Genomic DNA, 25,804 nt, shown 5'->3' with positions numbered 1-25,804 from the left:
AGCTTAAAGAAGTCGATTAATTTAAATTTATTCTCTTTTTCTTTCTCTTTCACTCCATATATATATATGACTCAGTGGTTAGAGCGTCGAGCTTACAATCGTGAGGTTGTGGGCTCAAATGCTGGACCGAGCTGCGTTGCTTCAGTTAACTCAGCTGTAGAAATGAGTTGCGACATCACTGGTGCCAAGCTGAATCAGCCCCTTTGCCTTTCCCTTGGATAACATCAATGGCATGGAGTGGGGAGGCTGGTATGCATGGGCGACTGCTGGTCTTCCATAAACAACCTTGAATTGACTATATATATATATAAAAATGGTGTGTATCCTTGAGTTTTGAATAGATCGCTATATTTCAAGAACAATCAACCAAAATAGATATAAAAAAAGTCTTTTATTTCTTTTTTGTTTTGTTTTTTGCTATGAAATTTAAATTTTTTTAAAAACTTTATTCAAGATGGTTCTAATGTTTTTCCCTGGACCCACATTTTATGGGACTTGGAGAGTTTTGTGTCCAGTTTGTCCCCCTTTTTCCCTTTCTCGATCCTTTCAAAACGGATTCTTGCATTCATCCAGTTTTTGTATTTCTGTGAAGTGCTGATTGATGCCTGGCAGTCCATCCCTAAACCAGCGTGTTGGTCAGTCCTTAGCTGGGCAGTGATCTGGAAATAAAGAAAATATGGATACATGCAGACAAACAGACACATACACACACGGAGATGCAGGTATGGCTGTGCAGTAAGACGTTTGTTTCTAAACCACATCATCCCAGGTTCAGTCCTACTGCATGGCAACTTGAGCAAGTGTCTTCTATTAAAGCATTGAGATTTGAGTGGATCTAGAAGACAGAAACTGAAAGAAGCCTTTCGTATATATGTTGTTACGGAATCCCCCGTTGTCGCTCGCCCGAATGGCCCACTAGTTCGCCACGGAACCCAAAGAGGAGGAGAGAGAGGAGAGATACTGCAACAACAACAACCTCAGCAGCACAGAGATACAGAGGCACAACCCGAGATACAACCCAAAGAGAGGCAAGGCAACAGAGACACTGGCTTATATTAAAACAACAGTTTATATGACAATCAATTGCTACACATCAAATACATTTAAGGCAGACATTTAAAGGAAGACATGCACGTGACTACTCAATACATCATACAACAGATCAAAGCATAATACAACAGCAATTCAAGAGTACAGTTCAAAGTTCACGTCCGAAGACAAAAGTTCTTTAAAGTCTCTTTCTAAACATCACAGATAAAGTCACATCAACAAGTCCTTTACTCAATTCTGAACATAAATACCACAACTCGATAATCGACATATCGACAAGTCCTTGACTGTTCTTTCCACTGTTCAATACATCGTGACACGTATCAATGCACAAACACATACCTTAATTCCTAATTGAATCGCCAGTGTCCCATTCCTCTCAATACTGCTAAATCCTCTGTACATATCCCTTCTGTGCCGCCAAGCTTTCTCGCATCCCAGCTTGCTCGCTAAGATTCCAACACTTCTAAGATTCCATCTACTCGCTCTGACTTCCAGGATCCGACTGTCTTCTTCGAGGACCGGCCAGCGACTCCAAGATCCGTCTGTGTTCCTCGACGACCGCTCAACGACTGCCAAGACCTCACTTCCTCTCTGTCCTCGCTTCCACTCCCTCATCTCCCTCTTATAGCCTTTCTATTTGCTATCTCATTCCTTACTGCCTATCTCTATCGCCTGCCAGACTCCTAGCCTCTCCATCCGTCCCTTACTGCTTATACTCTATCTCTATTTGCTCTCAGCCCTTAATCTGTCCCTTTTCTTTCACTTCTCACTGACCCTCTTATCAACCACACGAGGTCACAGGTCATTCCAAAACCCATCAGTCCTCCATTAGACAAAGAACCCGTCACATTTTCACCAGACATGATGGTGCCATTATTCCTATGTGGGTCAGAAACACTGCACTAATTAAACCCGTAACAATATATATATATATATATATATATATATATATATATATCATCATCATCATTGTTTAACGTCCGCTTTCCATGCTAGCATGGGTTGGACGATTTTGACTGAAGGCTGGCGAATCAGATGGTTGCACCAGGTTACAATCTTGATTTGGCAGAATTTCTACAGCTGGATGCCCTTCCTAACGCCAACCACTCTGATAGTGTAGTGGGTGCTTTTTACGTGCCAGTCAGGCGGTACTGGCAACGACCTCGCTCGAATCCTTTTACACATGCCGCCAGCACAGGTGCCAGTAAGGCGACTTTGGTAACAAGCACGCTCGAATGGTGCCCTTTTACGTGCCACTGACACGGATGCCAGTTGGCTGCTCTGGCAACAATCACGCTCGGATGGTGCTCTTGGCACCCTACTAGCACGGGCACAAGTGCCAGTATATATATAAATATATATGCATATGTGTGTGTGTGTCTTTGTGTTGGTCTCCACCATCCTTTGACAACAGATGGTGATGTGTTCACATCCCCATAACTTAGAGGTTCAGCAAAAAATACTGATAGAATAAGTACCAGTACTTTAAAAAAATAAGTATTTGAGTCTATTCATTCAGCTAAAGTACTTCAAGGTCCCAGCATGCCAACAGTCTAATGACTGAAACAAGTAAAATATATATATATACATATAATTATATAAATATATATGCTAGAAATGGAAGTCAAAATTACTCTAAAACTACATCATGCACTCCTTTAGCACTGATTACAAGTAAGGGAATGAACAAAAAGATTAAGCAAATTTTTAGTGGTTAACCCTATATAAATATAAATATATATATATACTTTATTTAAAGCAGCAGAAAATTCAACAAAACCTGTTACTCTGAGTTTCGCGTTGCCGTTCATCGGACAGTTTTTTCTAGCAAAAACTGTCCGATGAACGGCAACGCGAAACTCAGAGTAACAGGTTTTGTTGAATTTTCTGCTGCTTTAAATAAAGCATATTACTCTACCACTGGTATTTGAGTACTCTTTTTTCCAACTTGTTTCACATTTATGTGTTTACTCCGGTATATATATATATATATATATATATGAATATATCATCATCATCATTATCATTGTTAAATGTCCGTTTTCCATGCTAGCATAGGTTGGACAGTTTGACCAGGGTTTGGGAAGCCAGGAGGCTGTACCAGACTACAGTCTGATCTGGCAGTGTTTCTACAGCTGTATGCCCTTCCTAATGCCAACCACTCCGTGAGTATAGTGGGTGCTTTTTACATGCCACCAGCACAGGGGCCAGAGGAGGCTGCTGGCAATGGCCACAATTGGTTGGTGCCTTTTATGTGCCACCGGCACGTAAATATATATATATATATATATATATATATATAATGATATAGGATAAAATCTTTTTCGCAAAAAAAAATTTTATCAATGGCCAGCATATCAAAAATGCCTTTTAAGGTAAAATTTATACATAATTTCTTGTAAATTATATATATATATATATATATGCATATATATATATTTATATATACACACACATATATGTATATATATACACACACACACACACGCGCTCATCCACTGAGACCTACACACACACATCAGGCTTTTTACAGTGTTTCTCAAACAGATTCACTTACAAGACACTTGAGTGCACACGGCTGTGGTCACACTGGGCCACACACACCAGTGGCTGCACATAGAGCCATATGTGATGTTAGTGATTTGATTTTAAACTTGACAAATTTTGTAGTTTTCTGAGATCCAGCAAAACAATTCCCAGTTTTACTCACCACAGAAGAACAATAGCTGCAGAGTTAAGGAGCTGAGCTACCAACCACATCGTTGAGGGTTCAAACTGCATTGTATTCTTGTGTTACTGAGCAAGGTACATAACTCTTAATTGTGTAAAAAAGTTTGCAAAACTAAATATGTTCGTGCGTTGTGAAGAGAGGGGAATTCTAACATTTTGGGGTTGGTTCATCACAAAGAATTTGTTTCAGTTACCTTGACATAAAAAAAAGAGGGAAAGGTTCCACTACTCTTTTATGATTGAAGGAATAACAGCAAGAACAACTTTCACCAAAAGGCAGGGTTCCAACAAAAGCCATCCCTTTGTGTACAGCAGCAGCAGCAGCAGCCGTCCAAGAATTTGGACCTGGAGATTTCCATTTCCAGCGACTTTGAGGGTCGCCTCCCAGTTGTATTAGGCATCAACGAAGAGCTCCCGACTACAACAAGATAACCAAAGTTTTTTTTTTCCGACGTCTGGGGTCTCCCGCTCCTAAGCCCTAGACCACCACTTAATCACCCTTACCTGTCTTGTTGCTTAACAACAACAACAACAACAACAGTAGCAACAACTAAGAAGTCTTCTATGCAAAACAACAACAAAAGAAGAGAAAATTTGCTGATTCGCAGATTTGCGTCCTTCACCCATTTGAATTTTCAAATTTCTTAAAAGAATTGTTCATTTTCATAAGGGTTTATCTTTAAATAAATATATATAGTCATATTCGTATGTATTTATCCTCACAGCAAAATGAAGTCCTATAAAAGTCTTCTTCATCCTTGAGACAAAGTTTGAACCAGTAAGTTAATTGCTATGTATTAATTCAATAGGGTTGGTTTATCTCTCCTTCTTATGAGCAGCAAAAATAGCAGAAGACTCTTTTACTTGTTTCAGTCATTTAATTGCAGCCATGTGGAGCACCGCCTTTAGTCGAATCAAATCGACCCCAGGACTTATTCTTTGTAAGTCTAGTACTTATTCTATTGGTCCCTTTTGCCAAACCGCTAAGCTACAGGGACCTAAACACACCAGCATTGGTTGTCAAGCGATGTTGGGGGAACAAACACATATACACACAGATATATATATATATATATATACATATATATATATATATATACACATATACGACAGGCTTCTTTCAGTTTCTGTCTATCAAATCCACTCACAAGGTTTTGGTCAGCTCGAAGCTATAGTAGAAGACATTTGCCCAAGGTGCCATGCAGTGGGACAGAACCCAGAACGATGTGGTTGGCAAGCAAGCTACTTACCACACAGCCACTCCTGTGCCTAATGTATTAATATTTTCATTTAATACCAAATTGCTGAAAAATGCCTTAGATTAAATGCATAAAGACATAAATCTATTCATAACCTGCACTTATCCAAAAATGTTGTCCCATAGACAAATCCTATCACTAGATATATACTTACGGGTTCTGTTATATTTTGGCTTGATTTGCCTAAACATTCTCCTGGATTCCAGCCTAATTTTTCCAGCATCTTCCTTCCTTTATTTTCTGATGGAATCTCTCTGAAAAATTTTTAAAAAAGAATTAGGGGAGAACTTTTTAATCATGAAATATTACATACATAATATTTGCAAGAATCTCTGGGTGTGTGTATGTATGTGTCTGTATACCTCAATATTTATGTATGACTATGAATATAGACATTTATATGTTGGGATGTATGCATTAGTTGATATTCAAAACTGTGCGTTTTTATTGACAATTAAGAACATATATGAGTGCATGCATATGTGAGTGTAATTTTTTTTGTTTCTATTTAAGAGTGTGCTAGAGTGAATTTTGTTGGTATTATATCTTGAGATAGGAGTGCTCAATACGTGTCACAGAGGGTATGGTTAATCAAAGGATAAAGAGGATATGGTATAATTAGAATGCCTTACTCATTAACTGATGCTGCTTTTGCTGTGTTCTCGATGTAGGGGTTGCTGCTGCCAACTGTTTTACGTCTGATCGAAGCTTTATCAGAATAATTGGGGTTTTTCAGGGCCTCAACATTGCTGACATACGCCGAATCCTTTGTAATGGAAAATATCAAAACATGCACGTTATAAATAACCACAGATAATATAGATGATGATGATGATGATGATGGTGGTGATGGTGATGGTGGTGTTGGAGGTGGTGGTGGTGATGGCCATGTAGGCAGTGATAGTAATGATGGTAATAATGATAGTAGTGATGGTAGTGGTGGTGGGTGTAGTGGTGGTGGGTGTGGTGGTGATGGTGTTTGTGGTGATGGTCATATAGGCGGTGATAGTAATGATGATAGTAGTGATGGTAGTGGTGGTGGGTGTGGTGGTGGTGTTGGAGGTGGTGGTGATGGTGATGATGTTTGTGGTGATGGTCATATAGGCGGTGATAGTAATGATGATAGTAGAGATGGTAGTGGTGGTGGGTGTGGTGGTGGTGGTGGTGGTAATAATCTTGGTGCCGATTGCAGTTACCTTTAAGCCATATTTCTTTTTAATCTCTTTCAGTTGCTGACGGTGTTTGTCTCGCTTGGATTTTTCAGAAGGAAGGATTTCTAAACAAGGAAATATCAACAAATAAATAAAACCAAATAAACAAACAAAATAAAATACTGGCTTAAAATTTTGGCACATGGCCAGCAATTTTGAGAGAGGGAGTAAGTTGATTACATTGACCCCAGTTCACAACTGGTATTTATATCATCAACCCTGAAAGGTTGAAAGGCAAAGTCAACCCCGGTGGTGTTTGAACTCAGAATGTAATGACAGACAAAACAACTAAGTATTTGGTCTGGCGTGCCAACGAATCTGCCAGCTTGCTGCCCTAATAACAATAATAATAATAATACCACAGATTTGCTTGTCAGTTGGTGGACCATAACCAGTTGAGCATGTCCCTTAGTGGCTGACAATATGTGCATCTCTGATCACAAGAAGTAGTGGGGGAGCATCATAGCCATGTGTTGAGAGGGATTCTTTGGGGTTTGAATAATTCACATTTGGAAACATGGGTGGTTCTTTCAACATCCTTAAACAACCCTTATTCAGGGACGTTTTGAGCGGGATGGGCTACTCGACCTGAAGAAAATTCTAACTGGGCTCCACCTGCAAGGTCATGCGCTGTTTACCTTGATATGAGATCACCATGTCGCGCACATATGGTTGTGATGCATGTGCCTGGTGTACCCTTATCAGACGGGTAGTCATGATGGGTATATTGGGCTTCATATATTTTACCCCAGTGTCACTTTGATGGCATGAACTGCTCTCTCACTCAATAATAATAATAATAATAATCCATTCCACTAAAAGCACAAGGACTGAAATTCAGGGGAAGGGGACTAGTCACTTACATCGATCCCAGTGTTCCACTGGTATTTAATTTATCAGCCCCAAATCTCTCTTGAATGAAAGCTTGCTGTCTAAAAAAATTGGGGGATACATTTAAATATATAGTCCTAGATACACTATGTCTGATGAAAAAATAGTGGGAGAGTTGGGGTGGTCAGTGACAGCTGGAATACTTTTGACCACATCAGTTTCATCAGAGTCAAGCTGGACCCAAACAACAACAAACAGTTCAACTTATTTGACTTACCAGGCTGACAGGTTTTTGATTGTGAGTCATATTTAGCTTGAACCAGGCCTGGTTCACAATCATTGCAAGTCTCAGAACCAGGGTGGATGTGGACTGCCATGGTCGTACCTCCCACGGTCAAGGTGTCTTCGTGTTGTAGTGGGACAGGACTCTCTCCCTACAAATACCAACAAATACTGTAAAATGCCAATATGAGATGATACAAGAAACTAAATCTCTTTCTCTCTCTCTCTCTATATATATATATATATATATTATATATATATATAAAAGAAGTTTGAAAACGCCACTATATAAGATAAATTTTAATTTTCATAGAAATTTTACATGTATATATATATAAATACACACATACAAATGTGTGTGTATGTATAAAACATAGACAGTAAAAAAATAATTATGGTAATGCATATATATGTATAAATTAATTATATTCCACCCTTTATTGCATATATATATATATATATTATATATATATATATATATATACATACATACATACATACATATATATATATATATATACATACATATATATATATATATTATACATACATACATATATATATACATACATATATATATATATATATATATATATATATAATATATATATATATATATATGTATATACACATATATATTGTTCGTTCATTTGTTTTGTATGTTTTTTTGTTGTCAGAATATCTTCATGCATGTAGACCTTTGTAACCAGGCGGGTCTATTTAGGTGTGTCAGCTTCAGGTCATAGGGTTGTTTTTTTAAAGTTTCACAAAAGAATGTGAAGCACAAACTCACACACACAAACACACGTATATACGTATATAATATGTGAAGAACTAATACCTGAAGAACTTCATTACTATTCACAAATGGTCCAATCTGCTTAGAATAACTTATCACAGCATAATTTTGGTTCTTTTCATTAAATGAAATTTTAGCAAACAACTACAAAAGCAAAAGAACACAAAGAATAAAATGAACAAAATAAAACATGATAAAAATAACAAAAAATAAATGTGCATGGACACACGCTCACACATACTTGTATTATAACCAAGCATGTCTCATAAGGGCCGGTTTCCCGGTTTCTTGGCGTATAGGTTCCCCACCTGGACGGGACGCCGGTCCGTCACAGGTGAGCTGCAAGATGCAGGAGGAAAGAGTGAGAGAAAGTTGTGGCGAAAGAGTCAGCAGAAGTTCGCCATTACCTTCTGCTGGAGCCGCGTGGAGCTTAGGTGTTTCACTCATAAACACACTGAGATTTGAACCCGCGATCCCTCGACCGTGAGTCCACTGCTCTAATCACTAGGCCATGTGCCTCCGTAACATCCCTCTCTGGTCACTGTGGTCTCTACACTTCAAAGGGGTCATTGTGGTCATTAAACTACTATGGGGTCAGTGAACCTCAATGTGGTCACTAACCTTTGTAGTCATTAAAGTCACTGAATTTCTGTATAATCAATGAACATCTATCTGGTCACTACATCTCTGCCTGGTCACTATGGTAACAAAAATCGCTATGAGGTCACTGCAGCTTTGTCTGGTCAACGAACACTTGTGTGGTCACAACACCTCTCTCTGGCCTCAATGTGATTGCATGTACTTTAATTTTTTTTTATGAGTGACAAGAAGTGGACTCTGCTAAAGGCAGCCATGGGTCAGTTGGAGTGGGAGGGTGGGGTGTTAAACCAGTTCAATTGGAACTCAGTGTAGTGGAACATAACCAAATGTCACAAGATATTTTGCTTGGTGCTCTCAATTCTGCCATACACTTACAGAAAAAAGAAATCAGGTTTTTTAAATGTTTTGTCTGTTATTGTTAAAAACTAAACCACAGCTGCACATGAACAGCCTCTGCATGGTAACTCAATATGCAAGTAATAGCAGCTAAATCACTCTCAAACTCGAAATTACTGTACTAAAAGAATACATTGAAAAGTGTAAGGTACATATTGCAGGAAAATGGACAAGATGGTCATGGCTAGAATGCCTTTGATCATACTTGATCATACTTTATAAGGACTGACTTGGGGCTAAACAAACAAATAAGCAACTTACTCCTGGTTTGCCAGAGTCCATAATTTGTATTAAATCTTTGTCTCGTTGACCAATGGAAGCCCCCGTGTATGTGACAAGGAAGAGTTTACCAATTTTTAAATAACTAGATTTTGTCACAATTAATCGAACACAAGCTGGCCACAAATCACAGGGATCTGCAATGTAATTAAAACAACAAAAGTAATTAAAATAATTAATGATCAAAAAGTAAATTTTAATGAGCAAAAGTTTTAGTTAGCAGAAAAGAAGACAGGAACATTATTATTGCCATTGAGAGAGTGATGATGTTTAGTATTCAGTAAAGCTAATAATTTCATCATTATCTAACGTCCACTTTGCATGCGGGCATGGGTTGAATGACTTGACAGGAGCTGGCTAACCAGAAGACTGCACCAGGCTTCAGTGTCTGTTTTGACATGGTTTTTGCAGCTGGATGCCCTCCCTACCAACTACCCCACAGAGTGGAGTGAGAGTTTTATTTCAGTGACATCAGCGCTAGCAAGGTCACCAAGTAACTTGCAAGATAAAGATCCTTTGAGAGGGCATTGGAGAAAGTGACCTTGTGCCAGACGATAAAAGGTTAGAGTGTAACAGAGAGACAGAAACAGGTGTCTTACTGTAGAGGAGATATGTTGTGAGAGAGGGAGAGAGAGATCAAGAATGAGGACAGTAATAGGTGTGTTGCTGTAGACGAGATACATGGTTAACCAGTTAGAAGGAGAGAGCAAGAGGAAAAGAGAGTGGAAGAGAGCGAGAATGCAAGAGAGCGCGGGAGAGAGATGGTGGCAAAGTGCTAGGGCATACTCACAAGGAATGGGGATCAGAGTATAAATGGGATGGTAGAGTAGAACAAGAGAGAGAGAGAGAGAGAGAGAGAGCGAGAGAGAGCAAGGGTGCGCAAGAGGTATAATGGGATCAAAGATCGGTCGACAGAGAATATTTTGTATGCAACAGTTGCACAGAAGCAGTTAACAATAAGAGCGCCTATGAAATACATTAGTTAAAATATTTGGAATGTACTATAGAAGTAGTTAATAGTTTCCCTTAATTAAGTGACCTTATTAAGCAATGGAGTGGATACTTTAAAAGAGCTGCTAAAGTAAGAACAAGGTAGGAAAAGTTCAGAGAATTATTATCTCAACTGGAAACAGAGTGATTCTTTCTTTGAGTGAAGAAAAGGTTGGGATCTTTTCGGTTTGAACGGCAGTTTTTTCTAGCGGTGTCATATGAAAGTCACCCATAATTATGACCCGAGTATCGATCTATTGCATTTCAATCTGTTTTAGGGTTAGAGTTTGTTAGGGTTAGGGTTAGGGGTGGTGGGGAAGGGTATCTTTTTTTCTTCACAAATGTAAATAAACCCAATCTGTTTCTTAAACGAGGGACATATTCATACGGCACAGAATGTTTTCCCCTCAATAGACGGTCATTGATTGGTTGGAATTGCAGAGATTGAATAAAAAACACAACAAATATATTACAAACTATAGAATTTTCTCAATAAAGCCAAGAGAAAAAGATATTTTATAAACACATTCTACCAGTATACGAAGTTTAAAAGTGTTTAGTTACCTAGAAATTATGTTAAAAACTGCCGTTCAAACCGAAAAGATCCAAAGGTTGTATGTATAAGGAGCAATATTGCATGAGAGTGAAACAGGGGCTGTGAATGGGAAACAAGGGGCAAAGAATGGAAAGAAATGAAACAAGCATACTCTGCTACTTGTATAATGGTTTTATGGTTAGATAATGGAGTACAAATGAATTGAAAGAAAAATTGGGTCTAAGAGGAATCAGATCCACAAGTAGTGGCATATCTTGATTCTATTTTGCCTCCAGACATTCAGAAACCACTCAACAGAATATACAAGATGCATTTTATTTTGGTGCCAACACTAGTTGCGTCCCTAAAGTTCATCCCCTCCTCACCTTGGTGGGGACGCTGCCAACGGGTAGTGTCAGTGCTATGACGTCGGGAACTTCGGTTCCTGGTAGGGCCACCCAAGGCAGATTGGTCTGACACCGAGTGGTATTAGGAAAATCTTCGGAGTGTCTGTTTCGGCAACCAGCAGCTCCTCAGTCATTCTGTTATGTGTCTGCGGACAATCTGTGGCAAACAGGATGTCTCTGCATGCAGGATTGTTGGGGACCGCTTGTGAAATCCACATATTCCCACGAAACTTCTTCCGGTAGAAGAAGCCGACTCAACCCGCCCAGGATGAATGTTGCCACAAGTACAAGTAAGTACAACACTAGTGAAGCTACCTTTTACCCCTGCAAAACAAAAGGGTCCTCACCCCTCTATGCCATCCCTGTTCATTGAGGGCAACATGACCAACAGAGTGAATAGAAGAGAGAGCAATTGTAGAAGATGGCCAGTAACTGTACCTGATTTCTTGAAGTAAAACTGTTCGGGTTCTATTGGTTTTGACGACTGAGCATAAAGTTCTTGGCATGCGAGATAGTCAGCTTCATCTTTCTCAGATAAACTTTGTGGAGGGCTTATGCCATAGGAAACAGTAGCAGCTGTCAAATGACAGCCTTCGGGATTGAATTCTGTACCTGTGTTTGTATTGTCCTCTGCTGAAAGCAGGTTTGTGCTGCGACTTTCCCATTGTTGATCAACTGGAAGGTCAGAACTGTGCTTGTGGCTGTGTTTCTGCTTCTTTTTCTGATTAAGGAGAGAAAAAGGGATTTTCTTTTTATCATTTCAGTCATTTCACTGTGGGCATACTGGAGCACCACCTAAAAGAATTTTTAGTTGAGCAAAGGGATCCCAGTGCTTATTTTTTAAGCCTGACACTTATTCTATTGGTCTTTATTGCCAAATCCCTAAGTTACAGGGGCTAATAACAAACACCAGTTTTCAGGTACTGGTTGGGACAAACACACACACACACATATACAATGGACTTCCATACAGGATTATATTAAAAGATACTTGCCCAAGATGCTGCACAGTGGGACTGAACCTAAAATCACATGGATGCAAAGTGAGCTTCTTAACCACACAGCCATTATCACCATCATCATCGTTTAACACCCACTTTCCATGCTAGCATGGGTTGGATGATTTGACTGAATGACTGGTGAACCAATCTTGATTTGGCAGAGTTTCTACAGCTGGATGCTCTTCCTAACACCAACCACTCCGAGAGGGTAGTGGGTGCTTTTACATGCCCCCGGCACGAGGGCCAGTACTAGCTACGGTCATGGAAAATTGTTTTTTTTTTAACTGCAATGCTGATTTAGTTAACACATCTCTAAACTTGTACTTGAGGAAATGATTTCCTTGTCACATTCAATCAAATTAATTCAATAGCTACAGTTAATTAAGTAATAACTATATTGTTGATGATGTTTTCATACATACAACATACACACATGTACACACACATATATACATATATATATTTGAAGAAATGAGTAGAGATGGCTTTTGGTAGGTGTGTATATATATATATATATATATATATCATAATGCCTATCTCATAACTAGATGGCCCAAGTTAAGTGGACTGCAACAATATAACAACATACATTGTTTGATACATTAACAACTCGGTCTTCAGTTATTAAAAGGTAAAAGAAATAAAATCATAGAATATATTTACAAATTTTTTCTTTGATTTCTTTTTCTTGTGTTCTTTGATCTCTCCTTCCTCTAACTCACTGGAATCTTCTGTCTTACTCTTCAAAGAAGAGTCACTCAAATGAGACTCACATTCATCGATGTTCTCAGAGGTTGTGGAATCAACTTTAGAATGGAACTTATACTCGTTGGTTGTGTAGTTGTAATAGAAGTATGTCCCCGTACGTGGATCGTAATATAATGTGGAATTCTGAATGAAGCAAAATAAACAAACAATTTTTGTCACCAAAATCTGATAACATCAACTTCTTAAATATAGGAGTTTTTTTTTTTTTTAGCCTTTTGTGTTTTTTTTTAACATCCAACCCAAAGCACTTCACACAGAGTTTATTCATTTTTAGGAACTTCATTGACGGATTTCTATCCACAAAAATACCATTCCTAGGACATCAGTTTGAAAAAGAGATTTTAGCCACAAGGAAATGTAAGCTGCACATATTCAGCCTGATTTGGTCAGTGTGGAAAGATGGGCAGAAATATGCATTCTACACAAAATAAGATATGGAGACTGGAAATAATGATAGGTGGTCATAAATGGAGGTGAAATGGTAGAGTTATTAGAGTGAGTCATGGATGGAATACCTTATGTGCTATTTGTTTTAACACTCTGCTCCTTGAGTTAAAATCCCATCAAAGTTAGTTTTATCTTTCATCTTTTCAGGGTTAAAAAAAAAGTACCCATCTCAGGCAGTGAATCAGCAGAACTTTAACAGAGAAGTCAAGATGCTTTGCAGTGTCTGTTGTGAGTCTTTAGTGTTCTAACACTAATTCCAAACTGTATAGGCCCAAATTGGTAGCCTTTTATTTAGACAAACATCAGTAACAGAGAGAGGGTAGGGCCAAGTGCTGGTCTTCCCAAAAAGGATTTCAACCATGTTTTTGGGCATAAATGTGCAGTTGCATGGTCAACAGTGACCAACAGGCATCTTTATATAGTATTGGGTTGTCCGGAAAGTTTGTGCCGATTTATAGTAGCTTACCTTTTGACTTTTTAGAACATGGTTGAGTCCATAAAATAGGATTTGACTACACCTCCATTTAGAGCACAGTTTAAGCTATCTTTTCGTGGAAGAAGGTTTATGTTCCTATAACCCATGTTAATTCTGTAGCCCTTTAAAATGGAAGATAAGAAAGTTTCGGCACTTAATGCTTTGGGAACCAGACAAAAATTGCTGCAGCTCGGCAGGGATGTGTTACCCCACTCTCCATATTCACCAGATATTGCTCCTTCGGATTTCCACTTATTCAGGTCTCTGCAGAATAGTCTTAATGGTAAAAATTTCAATTCCTTGGATGATGTAAAAAGATACCTTGATGAATTCTTTGCCATGAAACCACCTCAATTCTGGGAAGAGGGTATTTTCAAGTTAGAGGAAAGATGGAGACGCATTGTGCAACAAAATGGTTCATATTTGGTTGATTAAAAATGTAATGGCAAGTCAAGTATTTATTGACCTTTTTCTTTCCTTTAAAAATCGGCATGAACTTTCCGGACAACCCAATAATAAGTAGATAGTTTATAAAGATGGGCAGTCACAATTGGTAATAAATACAATTAGGCATTAATGTACTTTATTGAAGAGGGACAGAAATAAATACATTTAAATCAATCCACCAATCCACTTTGAATTCTACGCCAATGTTTCTGAGATAAACATTGAAGAAGAAATGTTTTGAATTGTTAACCTCATCTGTTATATTATGCTTTTGAAAATCACTTTCTGTAGAATTTGATCTCAGTTTGGCTTAGCTTGAAATATATCCAGTCTTACAAACATTCAATTCTTGCAATGTATCAATGATTTTAATCACAAAACTACAGCAAATAACAGAAAAAAGTGTTGTAGCCCTGATGTTGGGTACATGTCTTCTTTCTTCTTTTTTCAGGGAACAGAAGAAAGAAGACATGCACCCAACACCAGAGCTGAAGACACCTCCGAAAGGAAGCGGGGCGCCACGTCAAAACAGTAGAGGAGTAGGGGCCGAAACCGGACGTGGTTCCTCCTGATGATGTGTTGAGCTAACTGGATCCTATAAAGGAGCTGTTGTGGTAGCAGACCACAAAACACGGTTGTAATTCCTTCCCAGAGTTGATGTTAACTCCAATTAAAATCAATGTGAACTAAAACAATGCCTGTATGTAATTAGATGTTTTGTCTGACACTGCCCAGTCTCTGCAGTTGCACCATCTTGAAAATAAGGGAAAATTATAAATGCAATTAGAATACTTACAGCATCATAATAATAACCACTGGTGTGGTCATAGTACATTCCAGAAGAAGAATCATAGACAAACGGTGAGTCAGAACTAAAACAATCGACTGGGGGATTCTCCATACTCGATCCTGTGGCAAGATTGGAATCACCATCTAAAGTCTTCTCTTTCTCCATATCAAGTTCTATCACCATCATCTCTGCTACATCTTTCACACTTTCAGCAACAGACTGAGATTCTGGCTAAAATTGATAAATGTAACAAAAAATTTAGTGGGTTTTGTGAAGTGATAGTCAGGTAGAGTTGATTGTCTTGTTCAAGGAATACAATACAATGCAATATTTTGAAGTAGGGAAATCAAATGACAGATGGAAAATAAGAGACTAACAGTCAGAGGCCCAACATATCATCAAAGTGGTCATCGATTCTTACATGCAGACACACGCACACACATACACACACACACACAAATACATAATCCTATAGGTACACATACATAATCATGCACAATCATACAAACACACTCACACATGCAGACACACATATACACACAATCATACAAATGCACTCAATGGATGCTTAGCAACTGATACTTATTTAGTGACTATAAAAGGATGAAAGGCAAAGATGACATCTGTAGGATTTGAACTCAGAATGCAGACAGCCATAACAGATACCATGAAGCATTCAATTTGACATTTTGATGACTCTTCAATTAGATGTGGGATGCAATGTATGAGATTTAGCTATTATTTCTAGCAGATTAAGTGACCTTGTAGAGCAGCCTCCGCTCAATACCACAGATTTGCTAGTCAGTTGTTTGACCTTAACCAATTGAGCATGTCCCTTAGTGGCTGACAATATGTGCAACTCTGATCATGAGTAGAAGTACTGGAGGAGCATCATAACCATGTTTGAGAGGAATTCTTTGGGGTTTGAATAGCTCACCTTTGGAAAAACATAGGTGTTTTGTTCAACATCCTTAAACAACCCTTACTCAGGGTCCTTTTGAGTGGAATGGGCTACTTGACTTGGTAAAAATTCTAAATGGGCCCCACTGGCAAGGTCATGTGCTGTTTATCTTGATATGAGATCACTATATTGCAGACATATAGTTGCGATGTATGTGCCTAGTGTACCCTTATTGGATGGGTAGTCATGATGGATATACTGGACTTTGTATATTTTACCCCAGTGTCACTTTGATGGCATGTACTGCTCTCTCACTCAATAATAATAAACACCCTGATGCAGTACAGACATTGGCTTTTATGGCTTCTGATCTTAACTGATTGGAAGTGTTATCATGTACATGCTTTCTCTTGGTATAAAAGATGGGCTACATCAAATATTCTGCTCAATACCAGAGATTTGCTTGTCAGTTGTTTGATCTTAACCAGTTGAGCATGTCCCTTAGTGGCTGAGATATGTGCATCTCTGATCACAAGCAGAAGTAGCTGGGGAATATCATAGCCATGTGCTGAGAGGAATTCTTTGGGGTTTGGATAATTCACCTCTGGAAACATGAGTGTTTTGTTCAACATCCTTAACCTTTATTTAAGGACTTTTTGAGTGGGTCAGGCTACTGAACTTGAAGAAAATTCTAACTGGGCCCCACCTGCAAGGTATGCACTATCTATCTTGATATGCAATCACCATTGTGTGCACATACGGTTGTGATTTATGTGCTTGATGTACCCTTACCAGACATATGGTCATTATGGGTATCCTGGGTTTCATATATGGTCACTTTAATGTCATGCACTGCTCTCTCACTCAATAGTAATAATAATAATAATAATAATAATAATAATAATAATAATAATCATCATAACAATAATAATCCTTTCTACCCTAGGCACAAGGTTTGAAATTTTGAAGGAGCTGCGTAAGTCAAATACATCAACTCCAGTACTTCAGTGGTACTTATTCTGAGAGAGAAAGTCAACCTCAGTAGAATTTGAACTCAAAATGTAAAGATGTCTGAAATGCCATCAAGCCTTTTTGTCCAGCACGCTAGCAATTTTGCCAGCTTACTGCTTTGATGATGATGATGATGATGATGGAGATAGTGATGGTTGTCGCAATGATAGTGGTGGTGTGATGATGATGATGAGGTGGGGAGGAGAAGGATAAGGAATCTTTTTTACCTTCATAGTAATCCAATCAGGCAAAGGACGATCTTTGCCATCATTTTCCTCTATGGAATCTGCATCTACAAATTCAAAAAATATTTTGTTATCTTTTGTTCTTTGCATTTTGAAATGTTAGAAGAGCTAGACTGCAAGGCAGTGTACCAAAGAAAACCGAAACACTGTAGGGGAGAAGTGTGCATGTAATAGAGTGCTCTGAAGTGCTGTTATGAAAGGGTGTTAGATGAAAAGAATGCAGGGGTGAAAGATGATCTTCCTAGAGTAAGCCCAGACCAAGGATCTGTGACTCAAGTTGACAGTAGTATGACAGACATAGCAATTAAGGATGTAAAGGAAAGCTACTGGTTTATCTGAAATTGCTGTTGTGATGTTTAGCCCTTTAAGATTTAAACCAGCCATATCTGGCCAAAATAGTCTACCTGTTTTCTGTTCCAGCCTCTCACACCAACTCAACATCATCGTCATTATTATTTAGTATCATTTAACGTCCATTTTCCATGCTAGCATGGGTTGGACGATTTGACTGAAAATGGTAAGCTGGAGAGCTGCACCAGGTTCCAATCTGATTTGGCATTGTTACTATGGCTGGATGCCCTTCCTAATGCCAACCACTCCAAGAGTGAAATAGGTGCTTTTTATATACCTATTTCTTTATTACCCACAAGGGGCTAAACATAGAGGGGACAAACAAGGACAGACAGATGGATGAAGTCGATTATATCAACCCCAGTGTGTAACTGGAACTTAATTTATCGACCCCGAAAGAATGAAAGGCAAAGTCGACCTCGGCGGAATTTGAACTCGCAACGTAATGGCAGATGAAATACCGCTAAACATTTCGCCCGGCGTACTAACGTTTCTGCCAGCTCACCACCTTTCTATATATACGCTTTTTATGTACAACCAGCACCAGTGCCAGTCATGTGACACTGGCATCGGCCACAACTACAATTTAACTTGGTTTCACAAATCTATTTAAAAAATGAAAATCATTCAAAATCCCAAAGCTATGAAACAGTGCATGATCTATTCAAAACAATGCAAATAAATAAACATTCATCATCATCATTATCGTTTAACATCCGTTTTCCATGCTGGCATGGGTTGGACAGTTTGACTGAGGTCTGGAAAGCCAGCGGCTGCACCAGGCTCTGATCTGATCTGGCAATGTTTCTACAGCCTGATGTCCTTCCTAATGTCAACCACTCCAAGAGTGTAGTGGGTGCTTTTTTACATGCCACTGGCACAGGAGCCAGTCAGGTGAGCCTGGCATCAATCACGTTCGGATAGTGCTTTTTACGTGCCATTTGAAAAGTAATCTGAATGCTAAAGGGTTAAAAATAATTGGCTGAGTAGGGTATGGATTAGTTACTTGTGCAATCAACCAAGTTGAACAGGAAGGTGTCTTATCAAATGACTGACATTGCATAAAGCAGCATCAGTTGTTACAAGAGTAAGAGATGCACTAAAGAAAGGAAATTACAGAGAATCAATTTGCTGAACCAAGTTATGAAAGTTTTGGAAAAATATTATAACTGAGTTGATTAGGAAGAGAATCAACCTGGACAAGATGAACTGTGACTTTGTACAGGGAAGAAGTACTACTGATGTCATCTTCCTAGTGAGACAACTGTAGGAGAAGTACTTTGCTAAGGGTAACTATTTTCTCCTTTTGTCATAGCTCACTGTTCTGTTCACCTTTGTGGACACTATTGAGTGAATAATCACATGAGAATAATGAGGACTCTTTAGTCTTACAGGATAGATACCAAACTCATTAGTACAAGTGACATGATAAAATGCATGAAGCACATGCAGTAAAATGGTTGGTAATTGAGCAGAAACAACATAGAGATGAGAAGGCTCTTTATCTTTTCTAGGACATGACAACCCCTCTGGTGCTGGTGCCATGATAAAATGCAAATATTACACTCTGTAAATTGGTTGGAGACAGGAAAGCTATCTAGCCGTAGAAAGACAAGGAATCTTTGAGAAAGAAGGGGGCAAAGGAGGAGGTGATATTGTGTCAGAAGACAAATGGTTACAGCGTGGCAGAGAGACAGTAACAAGTGTTTTGCTGTAGAGGAGGTACATGGTTACCCAGCCAGAGAGAGAGAGGGGGAGAAGAAGAGAGAGAGATAACAAGAGAGCAGAAATGTGTGTGTGTGCACATGCGTATTAAACAGTTAGAAATGTAAACCTACCAGAACTGAAGTTTGTGTCTAAGGCTGTTTGTGTGGATATATCACATTTGCTTTGATGGTGTGCAACATTTTTATTGCGATAATTATAAAGTTCTGCCTCCAACAGATCAAATTCTTTGCGCATCATTTTCTGCTTGTAAAGTAATCTTGCATGTTTTTCCCAAGCATCTTCCAGAGCCACTTTTAAATCAGCATTCTCTTTCATGATACTTTCCATGCTAGAATCAGATGCCGGCACCTAAATGTTTTGGAAACAGAAATATAAAAATTATTGTTATACGTGGGTGCATTTGTGTGTGTGTGTATGTGTATGCATGAGTGTGTGTGGCATGGTCAAATGGTTAAGGAGTTTGCTTTAGAATCACAACATTCAAAGTTCAGTCCTACAGTGTGGAATCTTGGGCCAATGTTATTTACCATATTCTTCAGGTCAATCCAAGCCTCATCAATGAAACTGGGTAAATGAAAACTGTTTGGAGGCCCATCACATAGAGTGTACCCATAATCTGAAAGTGCAATTTATCCCACACTGAGTCAGCCTTAGAATAAAAGGTTTGCATGTTTGTGGGATACTCAACCACTTATATGTTAATTCAGTGATTGGTGACTTCACTTGATTAAATAACTGGATCCTCATTGTTGACAAATCATCAGTTACTCATGTTTTCTTTTGATCACTGGACTGTGGCCATACTGGGGCACTAACTGAAAGGGTTTAGCTGAACAAATTAACTCCAGTACTTATTTTAAAGTCTGGTACTTAATCTACAGGTCTCATTTGCCAAACCACTAAGTTGCAGTAATGTAAACAAACCAACACTGGTTTTTGCTGAATTTTTTCTTGAGAACACATTCTTCGTGGTAAATGGCGAGTTTGACGTCTATATCTAGCATACAAGCTGTCCACTATTAGTGGTCATTCCTCTAAATTTTGTATGTATATATATATATATATATATAACACAGTTATTAGTGAGTGGGGTATTAATCCAGGCAAAATACTTTATAAGCTCTGTGTTAGCACACCAACAGGCTTACACATTGTCTGTCAGGCTTGAGGCAAGGTGCGACGCAGTAGAAATGAACTGGAAACCACATGGTAGCAGATCAAGCTTCTTGACTGAACAGTCATAATTATTGTTTTGCCAGTGAGTTTGTCAGGAACTGAATGGCAATTGTAATCAATGCTAGTTAGAAAGAGACAAAGATGTGTGTGTGTGCTTGGGCACACACATGCATGCTTGCGTGCATGTGTGTGTGTGTGTATCAGCTGAGTGAAAAAACTAGAGATGAGAAGAACACTATATAGTAATTAAAAATAGTCTTTTCTCCTCTAGGCACAAGGCCAAAAATTTTGGAGGAGGAGACCAGTCGATTAGATTGACCCCCAGTATGCAACTGGGACTTAATTTATCAACTCCGAAAGGATGAAAGGCAAAGTCAACCTCAGCAGAACTTGAACTCAGAACATAAAGACAGACAAAATACCTATTTCTTTACTACCCACAAGGGGCTAAACACAGAGAGGACAAACAAGGACAGACAAATGGATTAAGTAGATTATATTGACCCCAGTGTGTAACTGGTACTTAATTTATTAACCCCGAGAGGATGAAAGGCAAAGTCGACCTCGGCGGAATTTGAACCCAGAACGTAACGGCAGACGAAATACGGCTACGCATTTCGCCGGCATGCTAACGTTTCTGCCAGCTCGCCGCCTTATATAAAAATATTGAACTAGAAATGATGATGTGCATGGAAGATGACAGTTGGATACAGAAGAGGAAGGAAGGAAACTAGGACAAAGGAAGTCTCTGAAGACATGGGCAGAAGTGGCAAAAGTTGAATTGAGAATGTTGAACCTTATGAAGGAGATGACAAAAAATAGCAGTTAAGCAAGTGGCAAACGCACCCAGCTGGAGAAGACTTGTTCAACCCATGCACACAAAAAAAGCACATGTAAAAGGAGGAGGATGGAAATCAGAGAAAATAAAGACATTGCCATATACCTTAATGCATACCTGGGGATTTTGATTAATTTCAGATTCATTATTTGGAGACTTAAGCTCAACCAAATTCGTTAGGTGGCAATTGCAGTTACAACAGGTAAGTGATTTACCACTCATAGAAATTATTCCACTGTCTTCAGACATCATTATATGATTAGCTATGTTGGTAGATTCTTTCGATTTCCTGCAAAAATAAAATCAAAAATAAATTTATTATATCGTGAAGTATATTTGCCACTTAAATGTGGCTAACCCCTAAGCTTAGGAATGAGCACCCAGGTTTGAAATTTCCCCAAGACACCTGAAGAAGGCTGGAGAGTATATCAACCGAAACGTTGTGTTAACAACAATCAAGATGAGGTCATATGTAAATAATAATAATAATAATAATAAACATTGTGTACAGTGCTCAGGTGCACTACAACTCATCTAAAGTGTATATATAATCAGGTGTAGTTTCGACGGATTTCGGAAAGCATGAGGGCCTTAAAGGATGCAGTGTCATGGCAGTCAACAACTGACGCAGGCAGTTTATTCCATGCTTCAGCAACTCTGAGCGTGAAGAAATGTTTCCGAAAGTCATGGGAGCTGTGTTGTTTTCTGACTTTGTAGGCATGTCCACGTGTGTTAGACACATGGAGATCAAAAAGGGGTTCAGTGTTGTTGTTGGTGAGGTGGTTGATAACTTTGTGGGTGTTTACCAAGTCCGTCGCCAGACGCCGGAGCTTCAGTGAATCCATGCCCAGGGAAACAAGGCGCTCAGAATATGGTAGGTGTCTGATGGAGGGTATGCATTTGGTTGTACATAATTCCTCATCTCTTAAATATAGAACTGTAATATTTGTGATCACTTTTGCTGATGTTGTTTAACCCCGTGTCTGCCAAGACGTAACAGACCTGTGATCGAAAGTGCTCTTACTCTGACCACCCTGCTGCATCTTTTTCAAGCATAAAGTTTTACATTAGGCTGGCTGAGTGCTCCGTCAGTTACAACTGTTCCAGTTGATTTGATCAACAGAACAGCCTGCTCGTGAAATTAACATGCAAGTGGCTGAGATCACCACAGGTACACATACCTTTAATGTAGCTCTCAGGAAGATTCAGTGCAACGCACCAAATGTCACCAGGTTGCCCCTTAAGAATTATAGGTACAAGTCCTTTTTGCCAGGGGACTGGACTGGAACAATGCGAAATAAAGCGTCTTGCTGGAGAACACAAAGTGCTGGCAGGAATTGAACTTGCGACCTTACGATCGTGATCTGAATACCTTAGCCACTAAACGATCCACCTTACGTTAGTTACATCATTTAAGAGAGGGAAGCAAAATTTGGTTACCACTTCAACTTGGAATGGGCAGGATGCAATACGGCAAAAACCTTGTCGGACGGTCCCAATATATAAGACATCAAATTTCAGAGAATGGAATCGATTAGACTAGTGTTTGAGAATCATTTCTGTCCAGCACGCAACTTCGATTTTCAAAAGAAACATACACCTAACGTACAAAGTTATAAGCTTTATTCACTTGTCACTTTGCTTACAGCCCATTCTTGAACAACTCACATCCCACCTTGAGAAACAGTCCATAAGATCGACTATAGTACATGACCGGCATTTATTTTACCTGCTCTGAAAAATAAAAATTAAAAAAACAAAGTTGCTCCGAGTGAGATCTGAACTTGAGAGGTAAAATGACGGGAAAAATGTGGAAAATAGCGCATCCGTTTGCAGTCTATAAATACCGAAATGTCAACGTTTTACTTTGATCGACTGCAATAAACTCTTCTCCACAAGCTTTACTTTATTCTTAACAAAGAAAAGTCAGAGAGGTAAGGGTCTGAGGTGCTGGTTTCGATTCCATGCTGCAGGATATTTTAATTCACTCACGTTAAGATTCAAAAACAAAGAACAACGTCAACACAAGTATATTTTCCTTAAACTTCTATATATGTTTCAGGTTTGGATTTGGTTTGCGAGATTCTTTATATGAGTTCGTGTGTTGAAGCATATTCTGTTGTGTCTGGGGAGAGTCATTCTCTTTTGGTGCCTTATTATTTAACACACTCACCGGTAAAACTTCCACTTCTTTTTATTTTATTATTTAAATAAGAAATAAGTGGAAATTTTACCGGTGAGTGTGTTAAATTATAAGGCACTAAAAGAGAATGACTCTCCCCAGACACAACATTCTATATATGTGTTTATATTGTTTTGTTTCCAGTTATTTTTATATTTTCACAACTGAATTGATGAAAATATAGACATCAACCAAAGACACAAGAGAGGGAGGGGCTAAGCGCTATTATTCAAAGCCTTATTGTCGTTACGGTTATTCTTATTATTCTAATTAAGTGAAAGACCAACAAAAGCAAAGAAGCAACTCACATCAGCCCATTTCTGAGTTCGAGTTTATATAAGGAAACATTGTAAAGCTGACTATAACATACTAAGCCACAGTCTCGCAGATTATTAGCAAAGTACATTATAATCAATTAATAGTTTTGATTGTTTAGTTTAATTATCTTATTGCGCTTCATATTTGTTTAAAATATATTTAGATATATATTACTCGAAGATGAAACTATAATTTAATGTTATGATTAAATATTTTAAAGATAAATAAACCAATTTATTTATTTTTGTTTTTTCGTATTTTAGTTGCGCTTAGATTCCTAATGGAATTATTTATTCGGTAATTTGCGAGCTTGGAACGAAAATATGGTTCTGAATACTGCATACATTTATTAAATATTTCAATGTCAAACGTACACACAAGTTGGGTAGTTAAAGAAGTTCTGTTAACGATCATTCGGTTTAAGTCCCAACGCACACCACCTTAGGCAAGTGTGTTTGGGCAAACCCTTGTGAATGGATTTGGTTGACGGAAACTGAAAACAAACATCGGCGATCATTCGGTCCTAGTAACATAACCGTCACTTTATAAACCCACGTGGGTTTATTTACATTTCTGAAGATAAAAGATACCTTCCCCCCCCCCCACCCCTAACCCCACATCCTCTTATTCTTTTACTTGTTTCAGTCATTTGACTGCGGTCATGCTGGAACACCGCCTTTAATCGAGCAACTCGACCCTGGTACTTATTCCTTGTAAGCCCAGTACTTATTCTATCGGTCTCTTTTTGCCGAACCACTAAGTGACAGGGACATAAACACACCAGCATCGGTTGTCAAGCAATGCTAGGGGGACAAACACAGACACACAAACATACACGCACATAAATATATATATATAAATATGTAGAAAAATACAAACTGGGACAAGAACGTAAAACATTAGAAGACGAAACAAAAAACACGGACGGGACATTCGAAGCCTTCAATCTTCAGTCCAAGAACCGGACCCAGACGAAATTGATAGGATGATCCGGTTCTTGACTGAAGATTGAAGGCTTCGAATGTCCCGTCCGTGTTTTTTGTATCGTCTTCTAATGTTTTACGTTCTTGTCCCAGTTTGTATTTTTCTACATATTTATATATAGCGGCGTCCGTATACTCGTTGGCCTTATGTAAGTATATATATATATATATATATATATATATATATATATATTTATATTTATATATATACATATATACGGCGGGCTTCTCTCAGTTTCCGTCTACCAAATCCACTCACAAGGCTTTGGTCGGCCCGAGGCTATAGTAGAAGACACTTGCCCAAGGTGCCACGCAGTGGGACTGAACCCGGAACCATGTGGTTGGTAAGCAAGCTGCTTACCACACAGCCACATATATAAAAGAATTAAAATTTTACGGAAAGTGACGATCTTCTTCAAATGTAAACAAATACACGTGATGTAAATGGGACTCATATCGAAAGAATGCCTGAAAAGCAAGAATGACTTTTAAGCCCAGGTGATGGTTTGCAACTTTTTATGCCAATTGTTACATTTCTGTCTTCTCTCAGTTAAATGCAAGGCAAAATCATATTTGACATTGCGTACAGACATGTCTTTTGTGACCATTGATGAAAAGACATTTATTAGACGATGGGTTGATATATCAGTAGGCGCAGGAGTGGCTGCGTGGTAAGTAGCTTGCTTACCAACCACATGCGTGGCACCTTCTGCATGTGTCTTCTACTATATAACCTCTTCTATATAACTTCTACTATATAATCCTAACCCT

The 25,804-nt window shown here is 38.6% G+C and overlaps 2 protein-coding genes across 4 annotated transcripts in view; both read right to left on the bottom strand.

Moving 5' to 3' along the window:
* Nucleotides 1-374: 374 nt before the first annotated feature.
* On the bottom strand, nucleotides 375-23,634 carry LOC115220593 (angiogenic factor with G patch and FHA domains 1). 2 transcript variants are annotated; one of them, XM_036509884.1, is made up of 14 exons: nucleotides 22,991-23,634; nucleotides 21,668-21,839; nucleotides 19,647-19,884; nucleotides 17,440-17,504; nucleotides 15,307-15,531; nucleotides 13,037-13,264; nucleotides 11,811-12,093; nucleotides 9,423-9,577; nucleotides 8,208-8,309; nucleotides 7,362-7,518; nucleotides 6,239-6,318; nucleotides 5,675-5,808; nucleotides 5,197-5,296; nucleotides 375-659 (listed from the first exon to the last, which is right to left on the bottom strand). In XM_036509884.1, the coding sequence occupies exons 1-14, from the start codon at nucleotides 23,059-23,061 to the stop codon at nucleotides 450-452; spliced, it is 2,220 nt and encodes a 739-aa protein (XP_036365777.1). In that variant the 5' UTR covers nucleotides 23,062-23,634; the 3' UTR covers nucleotides 375-449. The 2 variants fall into 2 exon arrangements, with proteins under 2 accessions (XP_036365777.1, XP_036365778.1); XM_036509885.1 differs by lacking the exon at nucleotides 22,991-23,634 and adding an exon at nucleotides 22,732-22,954 and having other exon boundaries at nucleotides 21,656-21,839.
* Nucleotides 15,732-25,804, bottom strand: part of LOC115220508 (DIS3-like exonuclease 1) — a 47,083-nt gene continuing 37,010 nt past the window's right edge. Inside the window, exon 25 of one of the 2 annotated variants that reach the window (XR_005002437.1) lies at nucleotides 15,732-15,754. The gene's annotated coding sequence lies outside the window, so the exon portion shown is untranslated. Of the gene's footprint in view, nucleotides 15,759-25,804 lie in introns of both variants that reach the window. The other variant, XR_005002436.1, reaches the window with a different exon arrangement.

This window comes from Octopus sinensis, linkage group LG16 (assembly GCF_006345805.1).
Source record: "Octopus sinensis linkage group LG16, ASM634580v1, whole genome shotgun sequence".
Classification (NCBI taxonomy): domain Eukaryota; kingdom Metazoa; phylum Mollusca; class Cephalopoda; order Octopoda; family Octopodidae; genus Octopus; species Octopus sinensis.
The sequence above is the reverse complement of the archived record's forward strand: the minus strand, read 5'-3'. Positions and strand labels throughout refer to the sequence as shown.

Bases quoted from the DNA above. Each gene is read 5' to 3' on its own strand.
- LOC115220593 (XM_036509884.1), bottom strand. From the start codon at position 23,061: ATGTCTTATATATTGGGACCGTCCGACAAGGTTTTTGCCGTATTGCAT. The intron at 8,310-9,422 runs GTAAGTTGCTTA...TTGCTTTTGTAG, and splicing joins TGGACTCTGGCAAACCAGGA to TTGTTTGCTAAAATTTCATT. The intron at 5,297-5,674 runs GTAAGGCATTCT...AAAATTTTTCAG, and splicing joins AAAGCAGCATCAGTTAATGA to AGAGATTCCATCAGAAAATA.